The following is a 22,677-nucleotide window of genomic DNA, read 5'->3' on the forward strand; positions in this document are numbered from 1 at the left end:
ACTCTGGTCTGAAGAATTGACTTGCACAAGGAGCTTGGGCCACTAAAAACATAAACTTTTTTGCTTACTTATTCAAATCAATCAATCCTAATCAATTAATCAAATAAAAAAAATAAAAAATTATGTTGTGTCTTTTCGTCCCTGCAGTGTTCTCTGACTTGTGGAAGTGGAATACGTCGCCGTAATGTAAGCTGCTCTAGGAACACTGGTGTTGACTGTGACCCCCAGAAGAAGCCCCTTGCTGTCACCACCTGCTCGGTTCAGGAGGACTGTCCACAAGTGGTGGACAATTTTGGGGGTATCGACTGGTCTGGAAGTGGCTGGTCCAGCAAAGAAGTGCTCAACGAAATTAACTCCATACCTGTTGTAGTCAAACCTCCTCCCAAGTACAGCACCACCAGAGCCCAGCCAAGAAGTCAAAATGACCTCAATGACGTCGTTGAGGGAGATTTTCACTACCACAATAATATTGAAGACTCTCAAGAAGACATTGTGAAAGTTGATGATTTTTACTACGACTATAACTTTATCAACTTCCATGAAGACTTATCCGATGACTTTGACAACGTCAATTCTCCACAGGAGGGCAAGCCAACTGGCATTGTTAAAGAAAATGCTCACGTAGAAACTACCACAGCTCCCACTGCTACTTCCTTTTCAAAGGCCTCAACCTACACTGAAAGGCCTGTGAATATAAATCTTGACAACATGAAGCAAAAGGGAAATGCAGCAACACGGGAGTCCATGAATTCTGAAAATGCGGATTACTTTCTTTCTGAGGATTATCTTTTGCCTGTGTTTACCACTTTCTCACCACCACTGTCTACAACCCGGAATTGGCCAACACTGAAAGAGAGACATGACAATCCGTGGTGGCCTGTAAAGATTACAACAATGCCTAGTCTGGGTTTCTCTACAAAGGAGCCTACGCAGGATGTGAAACGGGGGCAGCATGGGGAGGAGGTTGAAAACAATTATGAAAACTTCACAAAGGAGGATAATCATACTGAGAGTGTCAGTTTGACTCCCACTCTCACATATCAAACAACGACTAACACAGATGTCCCGGCAACAGTTAGCTCCCAGGAGACGGGGGAGACGGATGATAATGAGTACAGTTACAATGAAGAAAGTACATCAGTTCCGCATTTCTCTGCAGACCAAGTAGATGTTGAGAATCCAGGACTTTTAGACTCTCCAATGACACACACTATAGTCCAGGTTCAGCCTGAAATCCAGTCTGAGAGTGCTTCAAAAAAAATACCTCAAACAACCAATCAATCAACAATATCGTCGCCTGCCTTCACGTTGGAGGCTTTGGACTCCGATCACACTAATTTAAATACAGTTTATGCCACTAGGTCAAGGGATCCTGACCTTGAACTCAGTACAACCTCGCTTCCTGCCTCCAAAAAATCCACTCGTCTCCCGATTCCCTTTGCGCTAACCTCAGGAAACCAAGAGGCCTCTGTCGGCTCCACATCAACAACTGGAACAGAAAACATACCTCCTACAAACCTGGAAGGAGGCACTGCACCTTCTCCAGCTGATGTTCCGCCAGCTACCATGAAACAGACACCCACAAGACCTGCCTTCACTGAAATAACTGGAACAGGTTCCCAATCCCAGGCTCCTTCCATTGATTTAGCTGATTTTGACTACAATGAAATAGTCATTCCTCCGATGGTGAGAAGCAGCATTAACAGTGATCCTGTCCATTCACACCAGCTCCCAACAAACACAGCAGCCACTCCTAGATACGACACAACACCAGTAGAGCACATGGAATCACCTAAACCTACTGTGCCCATTTTGCCAACCCGTCCACCTATTCTGCGGCCACTTCCAATGCCAACATCCAAACATGTCACTACTGCTGCCCACTGGGTCACCGGCAACTGGAGTGCTGTAAGTCTGCATTAATCCACACATTTATTTAGGTGTTGTACTTATCTATCTATCTATCTATCTATCTATCTATCTATCTATCTATCTATCTATCTATCTATCTATCTATCTATCTATCTATCTATCTATCTATCTATCTATCTATCTATCTATCTATCTATCTATCTATCTATCTATCTATCTATCTATCTATCTATCTATCTATCTATCTATCTATCTATCTATCTATCTATCATATCTATTATATCTATATGTGTATATATAGTCTCTTTATTTCCACCACTATTTTTTTGTCATGCAGCCATAGCCTCTAGCTTTGGTCCCTGCACACATTTAACTGAATTCTTTCAGGATGTCATTTCACTCTCTAAAGCAAATGCAGCAAATGTCACTTTAAGTAATGCTGGTAGCTTCTACTTTCAATCTTGCTGTGTTGTTCATAACGTTTAATGAATTTGCTTGTATTTGCATATCTTGAAAATGCTTTCTTGTTGTGCATCCAGCCGTCAAATCACACAGAGTAGTAAGTGTTCTCATGTGTTACTGCATTTGTTTGCAGTGCTCAACCACCTGTGGTCTGGGAGCCATCTGGAGGTCTTTGGCTTGCAGTACTGGCTCAGACTCTGACTGTGATCCAGCCAAGAGGCCCGCGCCAGCCCGGCAGTGTTACCTGCGCCCTTGCTCCACCTGGAAGGTTGAGGAATGGAGTAGGGTGAGATAACTTGTTATATTATACAAACAAAATCAATGTATGATACAATCTTTGTTTTACTGTAGGTTTTCACATACATGTACCTATTACGGCATGAATTTTTAATTTTTTCATCCAGACACATTTTTGGCCAAGCTACCGGCTGGTCTGTAGGGATAGCAATGTTGCTCAATCCAGCCCTTTGAGCAACACTGAAATGTCTGAAGAGCCATCAAAGGGATTTCTATATAATTTGGTACATATTTTCATGGTCGAGAGAGATAAATCCTTATGACTTTGGTGATCCATTTACCTCATTTAGTGCCACTATGAGGTTGACATTCATATATTTGAGTGAAATGCCTTAGCTACTATTGGATGGATGATGACATTTGGATCAGTAGAGATATACATGTCTACCTTAGGGTGAATTGTTATAACGTTGGTTTCACCTGGTCCAAATTTCACTTTGTCCATTATTTTAGTGTATGACCAAATCCTTGCAAAAATATTGACACTCCCATTATGCTCACCTGTTTTTTTAAGTTTTTATCATTTTTGCATGCTAATATTGTGAAGAAGATATTAATGTGATAAACACCAACATGTTAGCGTTGTCATTTGATCATTTATTACAAGCCACAACCACATACAACCTTACAGTGGTGCTTTGTACAGTGCCTGTTGACTCTTGGTTAATATTTTTAAAAATTTAAGATATTTTGAATAAAACAAAAAATTATTAACCTTATAAAAGATTTAGATACCGTATTTAGGTGGTCAGACAGATGCTTTTTTGACAGTGCTTTTATTATAAAAGCTGTCCTGAATAAAAAAGTTTAAAAAATGTTATAAACATTTGCCAGTTATTAGTCTAGAGACGTTTCAGCTTAGCTCATCGCGTGTAGTGTGTTCATACCTTTAGACTACTTACAACTGGACACGCCCCGCTCTTGCTGTTTTGAAAAAACAATCATCCTCCTGTCTTTTCCCAGTGCTCCAAGAATTGTGAAGGCGGCGTTCAATCAAGAGAGGTCCAGTGTTTTGACATGCGGGATCAAAGGCCCTTACGACCTTTCCACTGCCGGGCCATGTCCTCTAGGCCACAGACCCAAATGCCCTGTAACCTTCAGCCATGTCTCAGCTGGTACAACTCCTCCTGGGGTGAAGTGAGTAATACTGAGACAGACGTTGTGAAAACATGCACTGGTGAATGCTCTGGCTTTTCAATAAGATGGAACTGAAGGAATGCAATGTGTATTTTACAACATGCTGCATGTTAAAACTTACATTTTAGGTCCTTTTTTCTTTTCTTTTTTTGACCGTTTGTCCATTTGTTATTCTTTATAAGTCAAAGCAGTTTGAAAATGCTGAACAGGAGAAATTCTACTCAAAGCTTGCCCCACTTCTTTTTAAATGAAACAGTGAAACGTGTTAACGTCAACTCTTAAAAGTACTGTGGTTGTCATTCAAAGTGTAATATGAATTTGGTGTCTTGTGAAATTGAAATGGTTGCTGTTAAGAAGTCTTAGATTTCAGAGCGTCCCACAAGTGTTTAAACCCACCAACAAGTATTGAATTGAATTACCATGCAATAATTCTGTAACAAAAAAGACTTAATGGTCAAGATGGATGGATCATCTATTTGAAGTCCGAGTAACTTTATGTTTATGTTGAACTGAAATGATCAAAAACCAATAGCTTTCCAGAAAAAAACATTGTGTGTGTGTGTGTTGTTCAGTGTTCTGAAGTGTGTGGGGGAGGTGAGCAGCAGCGTATTGTCACTTGTCCGGAGGAGGATCGATGCAACAGAGACCTTCAGCCCAGCAGCATCCAAACATGTAATAGCCGGCCTTGTGCTCAGTGGCTAACTGGAGCTTGGGGAGAGGTACAAACACACACACACACAAACACACACACACACACACACACACACACACACACACACACACACACACACACACACACTTGCATACAAATCACTAAATTTATTGTGTCCATCTCTATCTATGCTGTGTGCACAATTATTAGGCAAGTTGAATTTTTGAGGATTCATTTTATTATTGAACAACTACAGTGCTCTCGGTCAATCCAAAATGTTAATGAACCTAAACCTGAATGTTTACGAAAGTAAAAGTGAGGTTTTGTCTTTCTTACGAGAATATATATATGTGCACAATTATTAGGCAACTATTAGTATGCAGAATTATTATGCAACTAAATAAAAAAACTAAAATTTTCCCATCTCACTTGTTTATTTTCATCTGTTAAAGTGAGAATAATAAAACAACTCAAAATTTACAAATAAAAATTTCCGACATGTCAAAAAAAAAAATCAGTGACCAATATAGCCACCCTTCTTTTCAACAACTGTCACAAGCCTTCCATTCATGGAGTCTGTCAGTTTCTTGATCTGTTGACGTCGATCAACTTTTTGTGCAGCAGCAACCACAGCCTCCCAGACACTGTTCCAAGAGGTGTACTGATTTCCTTCACTGTAAATATCCCGTTTAAGCAGGGCCCACAGGTTCTCAATAGGGTGGGAGTCAGGTGAGGAAGGGGGTCATGTCATTATTTTTTCATCCTTAAGGCCTTTACTGGCTAGCTATGCAATTGAGTATTTCGATGCATGTGATGGAGCATTGTCCTGCATAAAAATCATGGTCTTCTTGAAAGATGCAGACTTTTTCCTGTACCACTGCTTGAAGAAAGTATCTTCTAGAAACTGGCAGTAGGTTTGGGAGTTGATTTTGAGGCCATCTTCAACCCGAAAAGGTCCAACTAGCTCATCTTTAATAATACAAGCCCATACCAGTATCCCACCTCCACCTTGCTGGCGTCTGAGTCGAAGTGGAGCTCTGTGTCCGTTACTGATCTAGCCACGGGCCTATCCATCTGGTCCATCAAGGGTCACTCTCATCCCATCAGTCCATAAAACCTTTGAAAAATCTGTCTTCAGATATTTCTTGGCCCAGTCTTGACGTTTTAACTTGTGTGTTTTGTTCAGTGGTGGTCGGGTTTCAGCCTTCCTTACCTTGGCCATGTCTCTAAGCACTGAACACCTTGTACTTCTGAGCACTCTGGGTAGGTTGCAGTTCTGGAATATGGCAGAACTGGAGGATAATGGGTTCCTGGTAGCTTCACGTTTGATTCTTCTCAAATCTTTGGCTGTTAATTTGCGTCTTTTTTTCTCAATACGTTTCTTGCGACCTTGTTGGCTATTTTCAACAAAACGTTTGATGGTTCTGTGGTCACGCCCCAATATCTTAGCGATTTCAAGAGTGCTGCATCCCTCTGAAAGACTTTTTACAATTTTTGACTTTTCAGTCAGAGTCCGTTAAATCTCTTTTTTGGCCCATTTTGCCTGAGAAAGAGAAACTGCCTAATAATTATGCACACCTTGATATAGAGTGTTGATCTCCTTAGGCCACACCTTAGCTCATTACACAAATACACATCACCTGGTATGCTTAAATCCAATAAGCACTTAGCTATGTATAATAACAGCTTGAAGTTGGGAAATATGCATAAAAATTATGATATGGCCAAAATCCTCACTTACCTAATAATTGTGCACATGTATGAAGATTCACTGCATTTTAAAGGGATCTGAAACAGTCATATGCACAAAAAAAACATAAAAAAGAATGATAATGATACAGCATCATGATGAGCTTCATGGAGAACATACACTTTACAATTGACAGGTACGGTGATGAAGAGCAGTCAGTTGTGTAGAGAGACTGGTTTAAAAGGAATTAGGAACTAGGAAAAAGGAACTAGAGTAGCCACACAAATATTGGGGGATAAACTGATGAAGAAAATTGTGATTATAGAGCCTGATTATCTACAGGAAAGTAATAAATCAACTCTGGGGAAACAGGCATGTGTGTGTCAGGTCTCTCCATTTGAAAATCTGGCTCCTCTGATCCTGATGACATACAAGGGATTTTGTCCTAAAGCGACCTTCCGGACTATAATCGATTGTATACTGTATATGAGTGTATTAGTCACTGCATGTGGAGTCCGTTGAACTCAGTGCCCTGTCAGTCTCATTCTTTAATAACTGGAGGGAAGAGAAGAGAAGGGTCTGGCAACACTGATAGAAATTTAAATATCATGGCAAAAAAACAAAGCTATAAAAGAAATTAAACATTTTGATTGAAAAAATAAATATTAATAATGTTACTAGAGTTTACGGGAAATCATGACAGTAAATTTACATGTATGGATGAAAAAAGTACCAATCCATTACTTTTGTGTCTGCAAAACATTTTAAACATATTTATATACAAACTTTTTTAACTCGTTGCAGTGTTCAGCGTCTTGCGGTGGCGGAGTGAAGCGTCGACTCATCGAATGTGTTGACACAAAGGCTGAGACGGGTGAAGAGGTGGATCGAGCTCATTGTGACCATGAGCCGCAGCCCGAAGGCACCCAGAAGTGTAGCTCACAGGAGTGCCACAGCGCCACCTCTGGTCAGTAAACCATCTCTTCTGCTTGAATACCCTTTTGTTTTCTGTAATGTGGTTCATTGCTTTAGTAAGGTATGGTTTGACTCTCCCTTTGTCTCTTAAGTTGAGACATAAAAGAATTAAGTTATAGCTGAGAATTCTGTTCATAATGGGACCATCATGATTGCAGAGGGCGTTTAAGGATAGCTTGCCTCCAGCTGAGGCGGGTTCAGTTTAAAAGATTAAATGTTCTCCAGATTCCTGTTGTGAAGCAGGAGGGATTTCTATTTTGCCGTGGGCTGAGTCACTAGTTGCTCTTATATTACTTAACTTGGGAATAGCAGGATGGCTTTTAAATGCCTCCAAAGGCAAATGCACTTCTTGTTACGCAGGTAATTTTTAAAGAATTCACCGGACCCTAAGAACCACAGAAATGTCCTGTTTAAGGGACTGGCTGCTTCAACAGTATAGTCTAAAGTATGGCAATGGGAAATCCCCCCCCCCCCCTCTTCTTAAACTAATATTCTAGTACTCTAATAATCAAATCAGCACAAACAAAGAGTGTGCCTAATATAATCGGTGGCTGAAGAGCATGCGTTGAAAAATTATTTCTCTGTGGCGTCTCAAGGCGTCTCGCACACATGTCACCAGAGTCACTCACTGACGTTAGTCTCAGCTCACCTTGGCTGGAAATATTCTTAAATAAATAAAACAAAAATGGCTCCAACAGTCACACTTGGATTTACCAATTACCTTGGAATTCTAAACTGTGTGATCGAAAGCCTTCAGAAACCTATCATTTTGTATTTTATGCTGTAGATTAAATATAATGAAGAATTTATTATTCATAAAATATATCTTTTCACTGTTTTAAAATGATTAACATGGATCTCCACAGAGTAAGGCATTTAGCAAATTTGGTTTCTGACTTGATTCTAGCATGACAAAAGTCTTGCATTACTGTCAAAAACATCAATATGAGCATGTGGGGAGCCTACAAGATGATAAAAACAATACATTTTGGAGGGTGTGCCAATGTGTTTCTTCCAGAGGATAAATCCTGTGTTCTTTGGGGATTCCCTGCCTTTCCTTTTAGGCTTGCATTTTAGTTTTTTCGTGAAATCCAAAAATATTTTATTATACGGTATATAGACATATTATATGGGACTCCACAGGCAGCTTCGTCTAAAGAGGCCACATCACAAGACCAGTGGAAAGGCTGACTACAGTACCCTCAAAGGTCTTCTTTGTTATACAAGGACACACGAGACGAATAGAACTTTTTTTCCGGCTTAGATAGAGTTGAAGAACACATTTAATATCAAATCAACTATTCACAACAGGAAAATGACTGCAAGTCGGCTTCCCTTGAAATACATTATTCATGGCTTGAAATTTCCATTCTTTGCTTTTCATTGGGTTGGCATGGTCACACTGTATCACAAAACATTTTACCCACAAAAATCAGTGATTCTTGAGAACCGGGACAAAAGGCCGTCTTTCATATGTAACTGCTGTTATCTTTAAAAATAAAAATATTTAAAATTGTAGATGTTATTATGGATTAAGAATAGAATGTCTGGAGCACAATTATCCCCTTAAACTTAATTTTATCATTATTATGTCAAATATATGACACTTGTTATCTTCTCATAACGTCCAAAACAGTGTGTCCTCAGAGAAGGTTTCAATCTTTCGTATGCAGTAAAACCTATAAAAAATGTACTTTAATGAATAAAAAGTGCTTTCTTCAACACATTCATGTTTTATAAGGTTTCAAAGTGGTGGGAAACTTTTTGTCACCACCGTCAGACAATCCATTAAAATGTAAGAAAATCAGCCAAAATAAGGGGCAGCTGTCACTAAGAAGGACCTCTTGTCACATTTTACCTCTGCAGAGTACATTAGAGTCAGACAGGCTCTGATAAGTGTTGTAGTTTAAAAATATTTTACATTCCAAATCTTGATACACAACCATGATACGTCAACACCGACTTACAATTTCTGAAGAAGTTATTTGAAATGTTTTGATTATTTTATTTTCCTGAAGTAGTTCATGCTAGCACCTATCATGCAACAATTTGTTCTGTTTAAGAAACGTTAAATATGTAAACACTGTCAAAAAAAATGATATTCATATACATTTTGAAAATATTTTTTGTGGCCTCTGTCAGTCTTGGTGAATACTTGTGATCACAATACTGTACATCTCATGGGTCTAGCATAAATTGAGGGAAAATTTATTTGTATTTTTGGTGTCTGACGGTGTTGACACAAAATAAGGAATGGCAAGGTAAAAAGCCCATTTTGATAAAAAGGATAAAAGCTGGGAGGTTGTGTCAAAGCTTAGCTCAGTAGTATATGTAGTATATGTTGGATACATACATGTAATTTAATTTGCCTAAACATAATGTTTGTATTTTTTCAACATTGCACCCTGTTTTGTTTCACTTCTCAAGAATCGCTACATTAGATGTGCATGTGTCTCACATTTTTACCCTAGAGATGTTTTCATTGAATTATGATTTGAAGTTAAAAGATTTTCTGCAGAAAAGAGTGGTTACTGTAATAGCAGCTTTTTTGTTCCTGTTTCAGCAGAAATCCTAAATTAAAATAACTGTTTTGTATTGGTTATTAAATTACAGTCTGTTAAGGTCTAAGCACCAGATTTGCAGATGGAAGTTATAAAAGTGTTTATAATACTGTACATATTTGAGGTGGATGAAAACGTGGCGTTGTGTGTGACCTCCTATCTCGTAATTCAAAAAGGCCAGATGTTCCTTTTCCCCTTATGTTAAGGAAAGCCTGAGAAGCTCTTTGTCATGATGACACACACAGATAGTCACGTATGTACTACTGTATATGTGAAATTCATGATTTCACTTGTGAAATATTATATTCCGAATGTCAAAAGTCTGGAACGTCATGTGTGAAAATGTGAGAAATCCACATGTGCTCTCTTGGTTTGAATTTTACACAAACAAATGGCATTCTATAATAAGAAAATGTTACCAGCAGTCCATATCAACTCTCTCTGAAGTGCAAATGAAAATTAAATTAATTTCAGAGAATGTAAGGCTGGCAAGACAGGCCCAGTGTTCTTGGTGGAGAGCAGCAGTGTAAAAACCTTGAGCCTTAAGTGAAATTAATGCCACATAGACATGGCCATTCATTTTCTTTTCTTACTGAGTACTTAATCACATAGAATGCATTTCTTTCTTTCTTTCTTTCTTTCTTTCTTTCTTTCTTTCTTTCTTTCTTTCTTTCTCTGGGCAAGCCGTATGGCACCAACGTCAAGTCGAACATGGTGGAACATTGAAAGTAGAGGACTATATTCTCCTCGATCTGCTGTGAATGGGATTTCATGCTTTTATATAAGGACCCTCAAACACAGCTGCTTTTTGTTCAAAGACAAACAAGACAAGACATGTGCAAGACCCATTTGTGCAGCAGTGAGAGTCGATAACACATTTCCATATGGTCATGTGCCTTTCAATATATCTAGGTTGCACTTCATTAAAATCCCAGCAGGAAGTCAAGGTGGGCTTTCTTTGCAGTAAGAGGAAAGAATGAAGGTGATGTGTGCATCTTTCACATGGGTTGCACACGTGCTTTTATAGCAGTGTCTACTTTTAGCAGGGGAGAAAAACCATATGATGTATTTCTCCCTTTGTGAACTTTTATCCATTATCTATTTGTTCATTAAGCTTTATTAAGTACATCTTTTCATGCGCTGTGCGTCTGTGACTTTAGTACATGAGCACAGTGTCTAGACAACTTTGTTATTGTCTGAGGGCTCATTTGATTTGATTCAGTCAGTCATTTGTCATGCTTGTAACATCAGGACGGAAGTTTTTTTATGTTACATTTTTTGGGCAATTTTTTTTTATCTTGGGATAAAACAAAGCACCATGAACACTGTATATTTAAATAACAGGACAAACAGGTGAATAGGGTGTGATTGGCTGCTTGTTAGTTTTGAGTATAGATCTAGTTAAGGTCTTTGTTAAGGCTTATTTAAGTTTTGATCCAAACCCCACTAAGTTATGTCTTAGACTCACGTTGTACTTAAAGACCTACTTCACCAGTGGAAATATGAAGGTGTATTGAACTCTGAGATTATATGTAGTACTGTATAAATGTGCAAACGTTTTAGAAATTGTTTCATCCTAGCCTGAGAAAAGGCAGAAAGAGTGTTTTATGGTCTCACTGTCTAACCCTACATTTTCCAATGCATGACATCACACATGGTAAAATGTAGGGTTAGGATTAACAGGACAGCTGGGCCAAGGGAAGACTGAGGGAAGAAAAAACCTAATTCATTTTATTATAATAGCGATTTTATAATGATAGAACGCCGGTTCCGTAAGGGTGAAGTATTCATTTAACACGTGGTCTCAACTACAGCTGCCTTGTACACATCCTTGATATTGTCATGTGAGGCTGACCTGTGCTAAATTATGCACACATCATGTACTTTCATAGAATGGCCTTGAATTAAAACGGTACAGAATTTAAGGTGCCTTAGCTCTAATGGAAATGTAATACATTTTTGTGTAAGAGACGTCTTTTGTTAGTCTCAAGGCTATAATGGTTCATGGTCTTCTATGATGGATAAAACTGCAATCTCATGTTCAGGGAACAAGGTGATCATTTATCACACGTAATTTCACTTCCCATGCTAATTTATCACTTAAATTTTCACACGATGTATGATTTCATCTCATCCATTTTTATCAATACATTTTCGTTACTTTCAACCCTGAAACTGATAAATTACATTTGTGTTGAATGTTGAATCGGAATGATAAAAACATGGCACCGGATTAATCGCATCACTGTTTTAATCAAATATACTCTTAAATCATCAGATCACCTGATCATTTATCATTGATATTGATTTTTTTCATTTCGCGTCCACTTTAACCACCAGTTGATTCTAGCGGCCTCTCTGGACAAAAGCGGTTGTGTTTTTACTACACCAGCGCCTTCTGTCCTAAAGAAATTTGCAAGGGCATGCCGGCGGCACCTGTACTTGTTTAGGGAGCGAGTGAGATAGAGACTGTATGCATCACGATGAGGTTATGTATTTGTATACGATTCATAATGGTAAAATGACGATGGGAAGGCTTTGGGGCTTCTGCACTTCATGCCTTCAAATCATTTCATCATAATGTTAAAGTTCAAGTCCCAATGAATCAAGATATTCCACTTGATTTGAAGGTTTTGCATGTTTTTGAGAATATTTGGATGAATTTTAGAGGGCATTGATGCATCGAAAATCCCATTGCAGTGCAATTTTGTAGGAGGTTTTAGGTGATCCTTAATACTTGTGTTGTCTGTGAAAGCCATCAGTGGCTTCCTCCACCTCTCAGAAATGTTGAAATGATTCTCCTGCACTGAGACTGAGGCAGGAAAGTGTGGGTTGTTAGTTCAGAGCAGTTCCCGTGGAAACCTGAAGGACAGGTGGTAAAACTAACTTAATTCTCTGAATCCTGTCCACTTGTGAGAAGGCGAGGAGCGACATACACAAACAATATGAGGCTCTGAGACAGTGGGTGTCTGATGAGGTGTAAATATTCCATAACAGCCCACACTCTAATGCCTGTCGGGCCCGTTTTTTATAACTGCTGTGATTTAAGACACCAGGCAGCAGACAGTCAAAATGTTTGCTGGGGTTGACAGATACAAGCCTGTGCGCACACAAGCATGTCAATTCCTTTTTTTCCCTTCATTGATATCATAGTGGGTTGACCTTTAACATAACACACTTACTTGCCTGTGTGCACAACAACAGTTTGTGGTTCATACCTGGTACAGAGAGATCCCTTTGTAATACAATAACAATGTAAGAGACGGGGACAAAATCCACATTCCTTTTTCTGTGCAAAAATGATTTCAAGGTTTGGGTGAATTGTGCTAATATAAGTTGTCAGCAGTGTTGGGACAGTCACACAAGTCAATCCAACTTTGTCTCTCCTTATTCCCACACCTAAACCACAAAGCATCTGAGGCAGAGTAACAATCGATCTCTGTTTTTAAAGCATTTCTCTTTTACTGCATGGATCTTTTTGAGGGTATTTTAAATGTAAGGTCCAATGAGGCCAGGGATGCTGTGACAATTCAAACCATGACTGAACGAATGTATCTGACAGTGAAAACAATGACTAATGACAGAGACAAAGAAGCCGTATTGAGAGTGGATTTGTCATGTCTGGCTGATACGCAGCCCGCTTAATTATAGATCAGGTTGATTTTACACGTGAGCATTGCTTTCATGCATGAATTACAACAAATTTTGACAGGATTTTTCACTCTTTATACATCGAAAAAAAAGAGAACATAACACATTTTCCAAGAGGTTTCTAAATGTCAGTAATATTTGTGTAACAAAGCAATGACTAAAATCATATTATGTGACAGCAACTATAGAATACAATATACAAATATTATAATTATAATAAGAGCCATAGCATTTGAACATCATGTCACACCAGAATTAATTGAGAGACAAATTCAATGTAATGGATATTGTTGTTAAAAAATACATTACACATAGCCTTTTCCTTTGGCTACTTCTGATTGGTTTTAATATGCAGCCACTATGCAAATATTTTTCTTTCCATAACCCGGTGGCATGTCCTTCATTCACAGCTTTTATATTTTGTGTTTTGTACATGGGTTTTTGTTAGTCACCATGGAAGAATCCGTGTACCTTCCGTTCAATCCATATCCGTTTGGAAATCAAAACACGAAAAACGAAAAGTGACCTGTTTTTTTAATAATCATCCTCTCATCTACAGTATATATTATACTAAAACACGTTTTTATCCATTTTTAATCACAATTCATGACCAGGATATCAAATAAGAGAATAATGGCCTAAATGTTGATTTTGAAGTTTCAATTTAGTTAAAGAAGTGCGTGCGCACGCGTGTGTGTGTGTGTGTGTGTGCACGCTTGCCCAGAGGCGAACTTAACCATTGCGCAAAGGTAGGCAATTGCCTTGGGTCTCATGATCATCTAATAAATGTTTGTTTTACTCTTCATTCACTAATCACCAATTACGTGCGGACGTCAGCATCGCACTGGGAACTGAGGGACACATCCTACATTATTGATAATGTTATTGATACTCGTGATCAGCTGAGGCATGAGCCCCAGTGCAGACAGCTGCATATGAAAGCATTTTTATTGGTTAGGTCCACGAGTGAAAATTGCGTCTGAGGCGATCGTCGTCTCTGTCTCTCTTTTTTCCCTGTCTTCACTTCACTTGCCGAGTCAAAGTGGGTAATCGGCGTGCGTGTGTGTGTGTGTGTGTGTGTGTGTGTGTCGAGGAAAGAAGAAACTTGTCTAGGCTATATTTTGTCCACGTTTAGGCTATCTGAATTGAGCTTTTTGTAAAATAAGGCTCTTGATGGTAGCCTATGACAGACAATGACATAGCAGCCTTTGGCAGCCAGCCAAAATATGTTTCCCCTCTCAATAAAGATTAAACATTTGGTGGTTGGTGGTTTGTCCCGTTTTGATCTGGATCAACAGCTGTATGTCTGTCGCTGTTTAGATCATGCCTCGTTTCCTCTGAGCAGCACAGCTCGGTTCGGCAGGGTTATCCTACTAGATCTGCCATGCGTTTCCACTACCGACAAGAGACTTTAGTCTACTTAAAAGACGGAGATAGTCACGGTCAGAAAACAGTCGGGTCAGAGCCATCACGGCGCTGGCCACACATAGCTCGTGTCATTGTGGCAGAAGGACACAGTAACCCGCTGATTAATATAAATGATTATTTGGAACTTTAAAAATGAAAATGCTAATTTTTTACATTTTCTGTTTGTCTCCTTTCCCATTTTCGTATGTAAAGGGCGACATGGAAAATAAAAAATAAGAAATGGCAATCAATTCATGTTTTACAGGCATATTTTGAATAAAAAAAAATGTATTTTTATTTTTTTTATGAAACAAATAATTGAAAAATTAAATCAAAGTTTTTTTAATTTTTCGTGTTTTGATTTCCAAACGGATATGGATTGAACGGAAGGTACACGGATTTGGAAGCAAGGTAAAACATATATTTCCTTCTGTACATTTCCATTCATCAAGGCTGTCTTTTTTTTTGTCATCCAGATCAACATTTATTGGAAGTGTATAGATATGAATTAATTGAGTATAGTATATTTTTTTAGTAAATAGGTAAAAACAAATACATAATACATTAATGCATTTTTTCCAGGAGCCAATATTATCTCCCATCCCAGTTAAAGCATTAACAATAGCTATCAATTCCACATGTACAGTACTTATATTTGAAGAAAAAAAAATCCTAACTAGTAGCCTACTAGGCTACTCATCAGTGTTGGTTGATTGTATTGTTTCATGGTGTCACCACAACGGAGACCATTGTTATACACTATAGTATTTTTCGTAATCAGAAATATATCCTTAGCGGGTCTCAAAACATGATCTAATGTATTGTTAAGGACAAAAGAGCATGAGCAGCATGCGTGGGATGATATAAGTCACTGTTTACAACTTAAAGGGCATGTCTCATATTTGGAAGCTTACGGCCCTTGTATAGCGTCCATGATTGATTCTGTAATGATGCAACAGAAAGACGTCTGTGTCTAACCTTTGTGTTTGATCGATATCTATCATTCTCTTTCCCTTCCTCCCCCACTCATACAGGAGCTGTTTGTCTTCGTGATCGGCTGACATCTCGTTTCTGTCAGACTCTCCGCTGGCTCGGCCGTTGCCACTTGGCCAACATACGGGGGCAGTGCTGCAAAACCTGCAGCCAGCGTTCTCGCTCCAGCAGCAGCAGCAGCACGTCTGGCCGCTGAGGTGCAACAAAGTTCATAGCTCACACAGGCCCAATCAACAGGAACACTGATTGCACCACTGAACACTGAAGTATTAAATCATCATGTAAACATCAACAAACTGAGCCCTGATTCCCTCACCACTACAGACTCATTATGAATACGTCCCACTCACTCACTAAAGCTTTACACGTTGGTGAAACGTTAAGAAACCCTTGGTGAAATGTTAAGAGGGTTATAATGAATTGGAAATGTAACAAAGCGTAGCATCTCTCTTATCAGAACAATGAGAATGTAAATATTTGTTTGCACTTTTTGTTATTATCATTATATACAGTTTTTACCAGGATGACATTTTTTGGAATCAAGGCTTTTTTTGTAACAGATGTGGGGTCTCCTTTTAAATTTAGCCATCTTAATTATGCATTATTATTACACATGTAGATAAACCACTCCTCATTGCCCATATGGTTGGTACAATGCTGTCATTTTTTGGATGGCAGCACAAACTAAAGAGATTCAAATAGACACTCAGCTATGTGGTTTCACGTATATGATGTGGTACAACTGTTATAAAGCAACAACGACAACGAAATGGTGCTCAAACGCTTCATGTGATATTTACAAATAACTGACCATTTGCTAAGTCCTTACCTCCGGCCTCTTTACCGTTTCTACACCTTTTCAAGCTTTAAACACATGCCGTTTACAATTATGTTGTTAGGTGTAGGCCTACCATACAAATTCTTGAACAAATAGGTCCTTGATAGAGGTAGACAAAAGCAGCCTTCTCAATTCTCAAGTCTGGTGGTTTTTCCAACCTAGAAAACAAATGTTGCTGGCAGATTATATCTGTCAAAGCTACCTAGCAAAGCTTATGCCAACTCCACACTCTGTTTAAAAAGTCAACCTAACTTTTTTAAGATTTTGCAAATACTTGTTTTATGAAAAATGTAGGCCTAAATGAGGAAACCCACAGTCCGAATATATATATTTTTTTATATATAGAGAACAGCTAATTGTATGCTAACTTGTGGCATTGGTAGTAATCTAGTTATGCCAGGTTACTATGGATAGCTCTAGTTCACCAGACATGCTAACGTTACATTAGAGCAGACAAACACTGTTACATTTAATTTTTACACTTATGTTCTTGTGTTTTTGGCTTTATCAAGGAAAAAGGGTTTAGCAATAGGTCGGTTGAAATGTTTAATGTCCACAGTGGTTAGCAAAAAGCCCTTTTGCAGTAGCCTAGTTTTATAACAGTAATTTCACACTTTGGCTTTACCAAAAACAGTTTTAAAAGTAAAATGTTAAATGTGAAAAGTGAAGATGCAGGAAATACTTGGTGCAAGAGGCCACACAGGCTCTATACAGTTTGGGTCAGGTATTGGCAGGCCCAGTGCCTTATCTACTTGAATACTGGATCATTTGTTGTCTCATTTTTTAATGAACCACTACATTGACATGCTAGTCACATTCAGCATTTCAGAGTGAATGCTCAATGTGACTGGCATTTCTATTATTCTGATGTTTTCTTTTTTTAAAGTAATAGGAAATTGCTCAAAATGGAAGGAGTTATTGGAATAATGTCAGCGTCATATCAAATTAGGTTTAATATGGTGTATTGAATGACTTGGGTTTACATAATATGTTATACTTTTGTTGCTGTTATCTAAATATTTTGGAGGAACCAAACTCACTGAGACACGCTCTTTTGTCTTCTCTGCATGTAAAATAGTTGTTTACACTGACACTTAGCCTACAGGCTGCAGGAGTTTATTCAGCGAGAATTGGAAAGCAGCTCAATGTTATCAGTGCATTCCAGCCCAACAGCTGCAGTGACATCATACCCTACTGTATTACTTTATTCTGTTCAATGTCTAATTAAAAATGATTATTAATATTTTGATATTCTAAACAAAAAATAAATCATATAAGTAAAAAAAAAAATCAAGGGGGAAATCCATCCATTAAGATGTTTTCCATGCTTTAAAAAAAAGAAGAAGAAAAACCTGTAAGTTGAGATAAGGCGCCTACAGTGTATAGATCGTCTCGTAAATAAGGCAGTTGAATGAGCTCTGCAGGTATATTTAAATACATTTATTTGCTGGAAGAGTGGAACATTAACATGCCTCTTGAATTGTGTTTTTTATACATAAAATCATTTTGTTGATGGTGATCTATTCTTACACATTGCAAAACGTTTTGTTGAGATGTTTTCCTCAGGCACAAAGTTAAAAGTTATGGATTATTATTATTAAAGTTATTATTATTTGATAAGGGAGAGTTTAAAAAAAAAAAAAACCTGCCTGTTCTACATTCTTTCCTTAACATTAAAGTTTACAGGTAGGTGTTGTAAACAAGTAGTTTAAGTAGTGTTCATATGATGACTTGCTCAGTTTGATATCTCAAAATGACATCCATTTGAAATTGATCATTTGATTAGCCCCTCCTTCCTTGGTTACAGTTACGATGCCATCCAAGCTTTTACCCAGCACAAGTGTTTACTGGGATAACAGAGGCAGAATAAAAATACAGACCTTTAATTGTTAATGAACGACTACTGACTTTACCGGCTGTCTGACAAGATCAAGCTTGATTTTAGTAATAGTATTTGATTGCTCAAATTTATCCTTAAAGAAAATGCATTGGATGGCTAAACTCTGGCCCTCTTTGTGACCTCAGACCTCTCTATAATGACATAGGATTCCCTATGCAACCCTTAGTGGAAATGTCAAAATTGTATCTTTTTGTCTGTTATGCAGCAGCTGGTTGTACCTCAAAAGATTTTTTTGGTCCCAGACAGATACAATGTGTTTCCCAGGCAAAAACAAATATTTAAAACTAGTATTTATTTACACAGACAAAGTGTTATGGCATGGATACCGGTTTGGCAAATGTATCTCTGGTAAATTCCTTCCAAAGAGCCGGAAAACAACACTTGAGCTTCGACTTGGTAGCATCTGGGAGCAGCTAACACACGTGCCATCTCACTGAGCACAGGGATTTAAGGTTACTTCTAGACAACTGAATAATGTAGCCAGCTAATGCTATAACACCTCCTCAGCTGTAGTAGTAATGTCAATGCATAACTATGACAGTAAGTAAGTTTGTCAATATGCTACTGTTAGCAGTTTACCTATGAGCAGTTAGGCCTTTTTTACGGCAGCTGTGTAGAGAAAGTGGTCACAGACATGGTAAATGTTCTTCCATATAGGCTTTTAAGACAAAGTTCTGTTTGTAAAATGTTTTTCCCCATCCTGTTTATTAAGCCAAAAATACTACTTGTTCACCATATTTCTTTTGACAATTTAAAAGTATTCAGAGCTTGACACACCTGCCATGCCTTATTACTAATAATAATGACCACTAAACTGATTGGATAATCAGAGAAGTCTAACCATTTGTAACTGACGGATGCATTCATTTTCTTTGACATATTCCCACATTGACTGCAGGTATCATGCAAGCCTTTAACTAAGAAGAATTGTTCTTTTTCTAAATGCAGAGTAATGTACTTTTTTTCTCTTTTGAAAGATTCATTTTTGTACATTTAATTAATGTGTTGGTTTCCAAGCACAACATCAAGACTCTAGCCATGTGGCTAATGTGATGCTCATGCCCACAGTTACAATGAGAAGTATTCATCAATTAGAAAATGACACATGCTGCAGTTGCAGACTGATTGCTTCATGCAAAGCAATCAGTCAACCATATCCAACAGTAGAGTTGATTTAATTTCACTGTTGTCAACAATTAAATGTTTTTTTAGAGAAAATGTTATTCATATGTATGAATATATTTATATACTGTGCTTTATACTCAAAATAAAAATTCAATGTTCATAAATGTCAAAGGCCTGACAATTATGATTGCAGGACTTCAAATGAAGAACGTTAGGGTTGACTATATTGATATCGATTTTAAACCAATTAACTAAGAATGTTCATTCATCAGCTTTTATCATGGGAATTTAGAAGGAATAACATAATTCAATAGCCTACTGATGTATAGAAAGTTGTCAGTGTCACATGACGAGAAACTACTTAAAGGTGGGGTAAGCGATCTCCAGATAACGTTTGTTAATGTAAATAATAGGCCTATAAAGCTTTTATCAAACTGGACTTTAAATTCAAATGAATGTGGAGGGCAAGGCTTGACAGAAAACGTTTATTGAGAATCTTGATGGTTGTAAATACTGATCCCATCAAGGAAAAACATGCAAAGCCAAATCATACAGTGTCAGTTACAAAACAGTAGGCTATGAGAGCAGTGCTCAGTGGATGTAAAGTCCCCATCATGGCTGTTGTCTTGAAGTTTTTTATCTTGATATATCAGTAATCGACAGGTGGCAGCGTTACCATCTGGGTGAACTTTTCATAGTTGATCTTCCCATTTGACTTGACGTTTGCCTCTTTGAAAAGCTCATCCACTGGACAAAAAAGACGACAAGAAAACAGCGTTGTTAGTTCTGCAAAATTCATTTGTCTACCAACAATTATCCAGAAAATAAATTGTCGTGAAATATAGTTTGGGGTTTAGAGGGCCCCTGCTTGTCTGTGTCTGTGGGAGATGTTGGCAACAACCATAATCTGCTGATCCAGACAGTGAGAGTGTGTGTTAGTCCCGGAGTTATCATTAGCTAAACTGAAACGATTCACCTTATTATTTAGGATTTTCACGTAACTTAAAAGCTCATACATGTTTTTAACTAAAACAGCCGAACTCTACAATAAACCTTTTATCAGTAGTATGAGTACTCTTTCTGTTGTTATTTTAAGATGTGTAACAAAGTACTGGAATGTAACTAGGTATATTAAGGCACATTTTACTTGAACTTATCATTTTGAGGTAGACCTACTAGTACTTTTGAGTGACTGCATTTTATGCTACTTATTCTTATACTTCACTACAGTACAAGTTACTGGTTACTTTGAAAATTGTACATAAAAATGTATGATCCGTTTTTATAGATTTAACCACAAAATGTTCAAGTAGGTCAAATTAGTTCCACCTGAAAAAGCTACAACAGTAATGTCACCTGATCGGACTGTTGTCTACCGATTGAATCGATGTGAATATGGCCCTTATTACCCACCAATTAGAATTTGGGAGAAGGGCCCTACCTCGCTACCGGTAGGTTAATATCGACCATTCGAAAGGTTGATCCAATGCACTTCTATGGGGTCATAGGGGGTCATTGACGTCTATTTAATGTGTAGACAACAGTTCGATGAGGTGAAAATGTCAAGTAGGGCTAATGCTTTAGAATTATTAATTGAACAGTACAATATATAAATATTAACTCACAGGGACAATGTGTTTTACTTTTCAGCTATAGGTTTCTCATTTATAAAAGAAAACATTTTTGCAACTTTTTATTTACCTTCTTTGTGAGTGAGTTTCTCTCCTAACATGGTGAGCTTGGCCCGGAGCTCAGATGCCTGGATGTATCCTTTCTTCTGTTTGTCTGTCATCCTCAGGGCCTCCAGGATTTCTGCCTTAGGGTCTTCCTGTTGCATCTGTCTGTGCATCATTGTCAGGAACGTCGAGAAGTCCAGCTCACCTGTCTTTTCTAAATGAATGGAGCACAAATATTAGGTCAGTGCCACATTAGCAAATGAATCATGAAAATGAAATATATGAGATGAAAATCTTGACAAGAAATAACATATGGTAGTAAGGCTACTTGGGGATAGAGACCATTTCTCATTTAAGGTTTCTTTGTGGAGTTTTTTCATGAATATTTGTCTGGTCTAGGAACAGTAGCTGTGATAATATTATGTTATATATTTTTTCACAATCCGCTATCCGGTGGAAAAATTGTGTTAATACACAGGGTAGGCTCTGTTAATTGGTAGGTAAACAAAGGGTATGTGAACAAAGGGACTCAATTTAGCCAGCAACATGCGAGGCTGTGTATTAACACTGGATTTTCTTTACAGCGCAGACACAGTAAGTACAGATAGATGATATCGAGCAATAGAATAATGTTTATTGTGCTCTACCAATTTTGTGAACTTGTAGGTGCCTTTCGACTTCCCCGAACGTGGGGCTAGTACCCAGGCATCGCATAACTGTGATCAGGTCTTTGGCATCAATCTTTCCCTTTTGCTTCTTGTCGTACAAGGAGAAGCACTCCTTGAACTCTGCCAGGGAAATGGGAAAAGCATTGAATTACATCAGCATGCATTAGTTATTTCATTTCATTTTCTAATAAGGAGCATTTTCAGTGTAGTGTATATCCAACCTACAATGGAAAGTTTGTCAGAGGAACTACTAAGACTAAACATAAACAACGATCGACTTTGATCCTTATGTGCTTAAAAAACTTTTTTTTTTCTTTTTCAAGCTGTATTGGTAATTATTATTATTATTGGCATATTAGTCAATGTCGAACACCAATACACGATAATAACAGTAGGAAAAAAACAACACACAGTGCTGTAGAATAGTCCTACCATTGATTTGAACTGGTGTGAAGAATTTAGCCTGCAAGGTGACAAGAGCACATCATCACTTGGAAGATAAGTGCATAGATGTTGCTGTTACATAAGAAAATACAGATAATATAAAGAAAAGCTTAATGAAAGAATGCGTTGCTCTTACCATTTTTGCAGTGTCTTTGTGTCTTTCCAGGAAGGAGACTTCTCCGTAGCCCACGTCACTTGTGTCTCCACCTCTGTTTAAAGTCCACCACCTGTAGGCCTCTGTGTAATTTAATATGTGTTGCTGTGGAAACGCAGATACCGGATCTCCACAGTGCTTCATTGTCCTTTCCCTTTCCACACTTCCGATAGAA

General features: G+C 38.0%; 2 protein-coding genes across 2 annotated transcripts in view; one reads left to right on the forward strand and one right to left on the reverse strand.

The window, feature by feature from the left end:
- The window catches only part of adamts7 (a disintegrin-like and metallopeptidase (reprolysin type) with thrombospondin type 1 motif, 7), a 61,693-nt gene extending 42,035 nt beyond the window's left edge, over positions 1-19,658 (forward strand). Inside the window, exons 19-24 of the mRNA XM_080027214.1 lie at positions 148-1,908; positions 2,468-2,620; positions 3,595-3,768; positions 4,341-4,487; positions 6,915-7,077; positions 15,739-19,658. Of these exons, the coding sequence (XP_079883340.1) occupies positions 148-1,908; positions 2,468-2,620; positions 3,595-3,768; positions 4,341-4,487; positions 6,915-7,077; positions 15,739-15,893 (2,553 nt within the window). The 3' untranslated portion in view covers positions 15,894-19,658. The remainder of the gene's footprint in view (positions 1-147; positions 1,909-2,467; positions 2,621-3,594; positions 3,769-4,340; positions 4,488-6,914; positions 7,078-15,738) is intronic.
- A 551-nt stretch (positions 19,659-20,209) lies between these two features.
- calml4a (calmodulin-like 4a) lies at positions 20,210-22,646 on the reverse strand (the record flags this gene model as incomplete). The annotated part of the gene is made up of 5 exons (XM_080028371.1): positions 20,210-20,307; positions 21,262-21,450; positions 21,884-22,024; positions 22,337-22,367; positions 22,485-22,646. The coding sequence occupies 5 exons, from the start codon at positions 22,644-22,646 to the stop codon at positions 20,210-20,212; spliced, it is 621 nt and encodes a 206-aa protein (XP_079884497.1).
- Between the last annotated feature and the right edge of the window lie 31 nt (positions 22,647-22,677).

This window comes from Ammodytes marinus, assembly GCF_949987685.1.
Source record: "Ammodytes marinus genome assembly, chromosome: 1".
In the NCBI taxonomy this organism is placed as follows: Eukaryota; Metazoa; Chordata; class Actinopteri; order Uranoscopiformes; family Ammodytidae; genus Ammodytes; species Ammodytes marinus.